Raw genomic sequence first — 6,667 nt, 5'->3', positions numbered from 1 at the left:
TGTTTTATTCCTCTCTGCTCTTGCTCCCATTTGGGCTCCTCCTTGCGTTTTTGGGATGTCCGTGTAGACTGCACGGCTGTCGGACCTGTCCGCGGAGGGGGGGTGTAGCCTTTGGTGCCACGGGGCCAGGACACTCTGATGGCAGAAGACGATGGCAATGCCACCAAGCGAGCTGTCAGCTGGCTTCCAGGGACAGCACTCCCAGTGAGATGCTTTTCCAAAAGCAACATTACAAAATGCTTCCTCCTAAAGCACAGGCTGATACACCAAGCCTTGCAGAGACAAGCTTTGCCACCAACACCTTTCCTGCCTGAAAGGCGGGGGCTTAAATATTCCTATGACAGCAGCTGTCAAGAGCAAATTGGAAAAAAAATAAGTCAAGCTGCAGCCGATCGTCCTTCTGCTTGCTCTGTTTTCACTGGAAAAGCCAACAGTAGCTCAGCTCTGGGCTGTGTGCAGATCACTCACCCCAAGACCCTGAGCACCCAAGTCTGCTCCCACACTGGCACCTTCCAAGCACTTCTAAGTCCTGCACCCCAACAGATCCAAGTGGGAAGTTCAGGCAAGGAAGAGAAGAACAGCGCAGCACTGGTTTGTTTTCTAAATCAATACGATTTTTCAAATTTATTTTTTAAGAATTACTTCTAATATATCTTTCTCACAGAAGGAGGGTATAGGGAATGTTCTCATTCCATCTGTAAACACTGAAATACAGATCTGGGAAACCAGGGAAGAGACACAAAAAAGTGCATTTTACAAAATTATCAACTAAAATATATTTTACATGTATTACGTTTCAATTTAAATTCTACCGACTGCATTTTCAGTTTCAAAAAATATTTCCATATCTAATAGATTAAAAAAGCATGAAATATTTTCATTACGGATAAGACATTTCAATTCATTTACATGCTGTTTGCACAACAGCATAAGCAACCACGTGAATCTCGAACAATGTTCTTGGCCTGAAGCAGATTCTAACATGAGAAGAGTCAGGATTTGTCCTCTCCAGACACAGGCCAAAGCCCGTTCCAGACCCAGGGCAAGTACAATTTCTCTTCTACCTGGAGAGGAGCCAGGACAAAGGTGGGAGCAGGGGGGAGAGGGGTCACAAGAAGGAGTTGCAGCGAGTTACTGTGGTTTCCAAGGCTGGGTTTCAAACCCTTCCCTGACTGTGCAGCAATGCTCAGGGTTTGCCTGGCAGGTGGGTCTTGAAGCATCCTGCATCTGATGGCACTTTTGCTAGAGGAAGGCGGCCGCAGGCAGCTTGCCTGCTTCTGGCTGGGTGTCACAGGAGTCCCTGCCAAGTCAAGCACGTGCATTTAGGGCTTCCCACGCCACCGTCGTGTGCCACGGCCCCAGGGTGCAGCTGCTCCGTTCCCCTCCCGCACTGCTCTGCCCTGGGCAGCCACGATCCCCTCTTTTCACAACGGGCAGGAGCAGCTCTGCTTCTCCAGCATCCTCCCTCCCTGCTGAAGAGCAGAGCCGCCTAACGTCCTCTCCCGGCGGCATCAGAGACCGCTTTCTGCAACACCTCCTTGCATCCCCGTGGCACTTTCATCCGAGAGCCCCAGAAGCACTCCCGACTCCCATCCTGATACAGCACCACCGTATCAGCAGCCCAACCGCATCGTTCCAAGAGACCACCAGTGCCCAAGTTAATTGTTAAGGAGAAATCTGAGCAATTACTTTGACACTAACAGTATCTTGAGGTATAAATGAGATAAGACGCTTCACCCGCAAATTCGTGCTTGCACACCTAGGATCAAACCTCCTGGAGCTGGGGTTTTCCCCCAGGCTATGCAAGCAAGAATAAATAGGGCTTTTCCAGCATCCTTGGCAACACTGAGCAGGGATCGTCTACCGACAGCAAGGAGACGTGTGCCCTGCTCGCCCACTGGGGCAGGTGCCAGATCTTGTCTTCTTCTCTCAAGTCATCATCTTCTAGACACGTTCCCCTCTTTGGTATGTAGAGCAAATCTCTGGAGAACTCCTGCATTAACAAACTATTTCCATGTAACGCATTTGCTGCTGTGGGGTTTTCTCTCCAGGCCAGGCAGGTGTGCAGCCGTCGGAGCAAGCCAACGAGCCCTCCGTTCCCACTGTGCCGGCGCCTGCGGGGAGTACAGGTAGTGCTACTTCCACTGACAGGACAACATTAAAGCAGTACGAACACTTCCACCATTTAACACAAGTTCAGAAGCCCCAAAAGACCGGAAAAATGCAGATCCCTAGTTTCAATGAGCAACTCCAGCCAGCAGGAACATGGGCCAAGGTGGTGTTGATTCTCCTTCTTTACGTTAGTGCAATCTAGAAATGGACTCCCAGCTTGGTGTGACTCAAACGGACTGTTACACTGTCCTTTGGTTTGCTTTAGAATTAACTCGAACAGTTTGCGTTAAGATAAACTAGCGTCTATCTAGGATCTATACATGTAAGGCAAGAGGCAATATCTGTGGGGCTCGGGTCACATTTGTCGATGCGAACCTTTCCCAATGCTCAGTTCCTTTCAGGAGCCACAAAGCCACTTTGGTGAGCTTGCTCGGACGCCAAGATGAGTTTGGAGGGGGGGAGGCTGCAAGGCAGCGCCGAGACAGCACTGCTGATGGCTTCAACAGTACGCCCAGGGTCAGGAGAGTCACATCAGGGGAGGGAAGTTAAAATTTTAAAAAGCCAAAAAACACTCAAGAAAAGGGTTTGCCATTTCACCCTCCAGCCTCTAGCTTCTTCACACTGCAGATGTATGGGGTTAAACAGGGACTGTAAATGACGTTACATGAAAACAAACTGGGAAGGAGTAAACCCACTTCTATCGCTACGGCCCCCTAAGCCATTAGAGGAAAAGCAATACTCAGAAGAGAAAACATGGTTCTCACCAGCAGAGCCCACTTTGTGTGCTCCCAGCTTCAGAGCGACACACGCCTGCTGGTGCTGCACTTTTTGGGGCACGAGATCCTTTGGGGCAAGGTCAGGGCATCTGCGACAGAGGCACAGCTCTCTAACACTGCACTGGGATGTAAAGCCTACGATCTTGCCAGCTCCCTCTCTGCTCTGCGATGGAGCAGATTTCCAAGCCTGGCTGCCAAGCCCAGTCCAGGCAGTGAATCAAAGAACAGTGAGGTGAGGGGAAGAGAAAGATGAGGGAAAATAGGGGTCACCTCTCCCCCTGACGGAGCAAAACCTATTCAAGCATGACACGAGGCCACTCTGCATCCAGGTAGCTTCCAAAGCAACAGTTGTATTTTGAAGCAGATCTCACCCACCAGGAATCCTCACAGTCTGTCCTGTGGGACAAAGGAGACTCTCCTGTGCTCTGCCAAGGAACTGGTCTCAGTCCTCGCACTTCACATCAGGGCACGAAAACCACAGAACTGTCACAGCTTGACTCAGACAATGCACCAAAGCACCCCTCCTGCACCTTTCCACCATTCCCACCAGTGATGGCTCTGGATTCAGTTTACTGGCTTTTATCCCCTGCAAACCCCTCCCAATATATGCATCTCTAGATACATATATAGATATAGATTTACATATGCAAGTACCTATATCTATATACATATATTTATTTTATACGTATATATTTTCATTTATGCTTTTAACGAAGTGCTGTGCTTTCAACTGCTGCCTTCCTCCACAGGGATCTGCTCCTGCGCACACTTTTCAGTCCGAGGAAAGAGCGCTGGGCGCTCTCATCTGCAAGCAGCACAAGGTAAGTTGTCGAGAGTGCACAGATGTCCCAGACCATCCGCCTGCTGTCGGCTCTCCGGTGCCACTCATCCTCACCGCGGTCCGACTGAAGAATGGTGCTACTGCGGGTTCTTCAAGATGCGCCCGTGTCTGAAGTCATAGACATGACGACAGAGGAAAACCAGCTCAGGGTCAGTGTCCTCAGGCACCTTGCGGTGCAGAGGTGTGGAGTACTCTTCTGAGGGAGGAACCATAATTGTTTTCCTGCCTGGGATCCCTTCGACTCGACGCTTTGCCAAGGCACAAAATCTGCAACGCAATTACATTAGAAGAGTTAGCACAAACTCGTTTCACCTTCCACTGTTTGTGTCAATCTGTCTCACCAGAAGCCACAACTGTGGCTGCCGAAGGACAAGGCGGGGAAGGGGAAGGGGAGGGGTGCGGAGGGGAATTAAGCTTTGCTCAAGAGAAAGACATGAAGTAGCTACTGCTTTTGAGCCCACCCTGAACTGTAGGAAGCAGCACAGCAGTTTACATTTCTATACTGGTGGATGCCATACAGCATGAAAGATGACTGCAGTTAATCCACCTTGCTTTTACTACTTTGGCCTCAGTTTTGTTAATTAGCCCCAGAAAAGGCTTATACATCAGGCTGTTTAGGCAAATGAAGAATTCAGGATGCCTTCCTCTCAAAGGTGACCTTACTCACAACAGCATGAAAAAATTCCTGCCAATAGCCATTCCAGAGGACTAGGCTGTTAGAAAGGAAACAAGCTGTTTGGATCCAAAGCTTAGGGGTTTGGTTTTTTTTGGTTGCTTGGTTTTGGGGGGGCAAGGGAGATGGGGTGGGGGTGGGTGTTTTGTGGTTTTGGGCTTGGGCTTTTTTGTTGTTTTGTTTTTTAGAGTTTCCAAAAGAAAGAGCAAAATTCAGCTTATAAAGAGTTTGTAAAACAGTTTGGTTTTAGAAATTCAAACAGCAGAGCACTAGGCTAGGAACAGGAGGACTAAGAAGAGGGCATTAGGGTTTAAACATCCCCTCTGCAGCAAGACTGCACAGTCAACAAGATGCACTCAGCAAAACTGAAGAGGTTTAAAGCACTATTTTGCATTATGGATTTGTGTGTCCATCCAACCCCTATTTTCATTCTGCCCTGCACATCCAACTGTCAAAGGATGGCAGTCTTGAATATGGATGCTGGGAAGTTCTTACTGACAAAGTTTCAATTCAATCAACCAGAGCTTAACAGTAAAGGCCTGAGTCACTACTCGGAGCAATGCTGCTGCCAAAACACCCAGATTTGTGAGCACATACACTAATGTCTAGTAGCAACACCAACAAAAGTGTATCAGCAGGCCTTTTGGCTAGCTATGGAACCTGTGTCCCATAGGGGATAGATATACAGGATGATTTCCTGCCTTGCTTAGTTTTTAGCTCCAAGTTACAGGTTCTCCTGCACCGTCCTCCACTGATGTCCACATGCTATGGTACCAAGGTCATACAAGCACAAACACTTGCGAGCCCCTTAGAGCATATATATTACACGAAACAGAGACATAATAATGCTAGAGTGGAAGAAGCACCCACAGACTGCAGTACCAAACTTGTATGTAGAGTGAGTGTAATTCATCCAGCTCCAGCTAGACCGAAGTCTGTAAAGCTGGGACAGTTCTGCTGGGTGATGGTTGGAAATGGAAAGAGTGACAAGAGCTGGAGACAGATGAAGGTCTCAGGAACAGCAGCAAGTTAAGAGCACCACCTACCTGCAGTACTCTGCAAAGGTCAGCACGTAGCATTTCTCCTCTATGCAGGCGACACTGTTTTCGTCCTGATGCCGGGATGCAAAGATCTCATTCTGCAAGAGAAGGAAGGAAGAGGTCACCCAGCTAACCAAGAGCCCCAGGGAGGTAGACCTAGTTCCACACCTTCACCCATCACCTTAAAGGGAAGTCTATCAAAGCATGCTCATAGCAGATACTCTTTAGACGCAGTATTTCACATAATGCAGACACCTTCCAGGTGTTTTGTGACCTATTTATAGCGTGCACCAGAATTTTATCCAGCAACACGTGAGCAAAGCATTAAGAGTTCTCCCATCATTTAACACTGCCCAGGACACTTTGTGAGGCCAAGTGTCCAAACCCCACACATACTGCCGATGTTACAAAAAGCACTTCAGCAGCAAGGCTGCTACTAGTTACACCACTCAGCCTCCTCTTTCCTCCTAGGGATGACAGACAGCTTGTGGCCACCGCTGAGAAGTGTCCCAGGAGATGAGCTTTTGCAATGCTGCACTGGAAAAAAAAGCAGCATTTTGAAAGCACTATTGCGAAGCCTAGGAATGACAATGAGACAGGCAAGAGGGAGGAAGGCCGAGTCTATCAGGGGAGGTACTGCAGAGGCTCAGAAAAACCCCTGCAAGAGGTGCCTTTGCACCAGCTTATCCACAGTCTGACTTTGTGCACAGACTCCACGTGGAAGGATCCTTCAGACTGCATCCAGAAAACCCAGTAAGCAACACTCCTGCAGGCAGGAGGTTGGAAGACTCCCCACCCACACATTCTTCTGAGCTCTTAGAGATGTTCTTCATTCATTTTCCCTTTTCTGTGCTGGAAACCCTTCTAATTCATTTCTACAGTTAAGAATTGAAATGGAGGTTGAATAGCACATTGCTGTCTTTACTACTACCCTGTGACACACGACCAGTCTTTCTAATCCATCTCTACATCAAAGCTAAAGGAATCCCTTCTTTTCCAACCCTTTCCTCACGCCAATTCAATTAAAAAGGCTAGTTTAGTAAGGGAAGTAGCAATAGCCCTTTTTCCCAGGGTAATTTAGGAAACTTGGCTCTGCAGCAGGCAGGAATGGTTAGATATGGGGCAACCCAGACGGAGCCATTTGAAAGAATTTCAGGTGTGGTTAGGTCAGCAAAGACAATCTCTGGGAATAAGGATGCTCTGCACAAATCTGGAAGCATTACCT

The 6,667-nt window shown here is 48.3% G+C and overlaps 1 protein-coding gene across 2 annotated transcripts in view; it reads right to left on the bottom strand.

Annotated features, from left to right (window-relative positions):
• Window positions 1-580: 580 nt before the first annotated feature.
• BAHD1 (bromo adjacent homology domain containing 1) overlaps window positions 581-6,667 on the bottom strand; it is a 42,321-nt gene continuing 36,234 nt past the window's right edge. For both annotated transcript variants that reach the window (XM_075048515.1, XM_075048514.1), the window contains exons 6-7: window positions 5,449-5,540; window positions 581-3,996 (exon numbers count right to left, since the gene is read on the bottom strand). In XM_075048515.1, the coding sequence (XP_074904616.1) occupies window positions 3,807-3,996; window positions 5,449-5,540 (282 nt within the window). In that variant the 3' untranslated portion in view covers window positions 581-3,806. The remainder of the gene's footprint in view (window positions 3,997-5,448; window positions 5,541-6,667) is intronic.

The sequence above is a fragment of the Buteo buteo genome, chromosome 16 (assembly GCF_964188355.1).
Source record: "Buteo buteo chromosome 16, bButBut1.hap1.1, whole genome shotgun sequence".
NCBI classification, from domain to species: domain Eukaryota; kingdom Metazoa; phylum Chordata; class Aves; order Accipitriformes; family Accipitridae; genus Buteo; species Buteo buteo.
The sequence above is the reverse complement of the archived record's forward strand: the minus strand, read 5'-3'. Positions and strand labels throughout refer to the sequence as shown.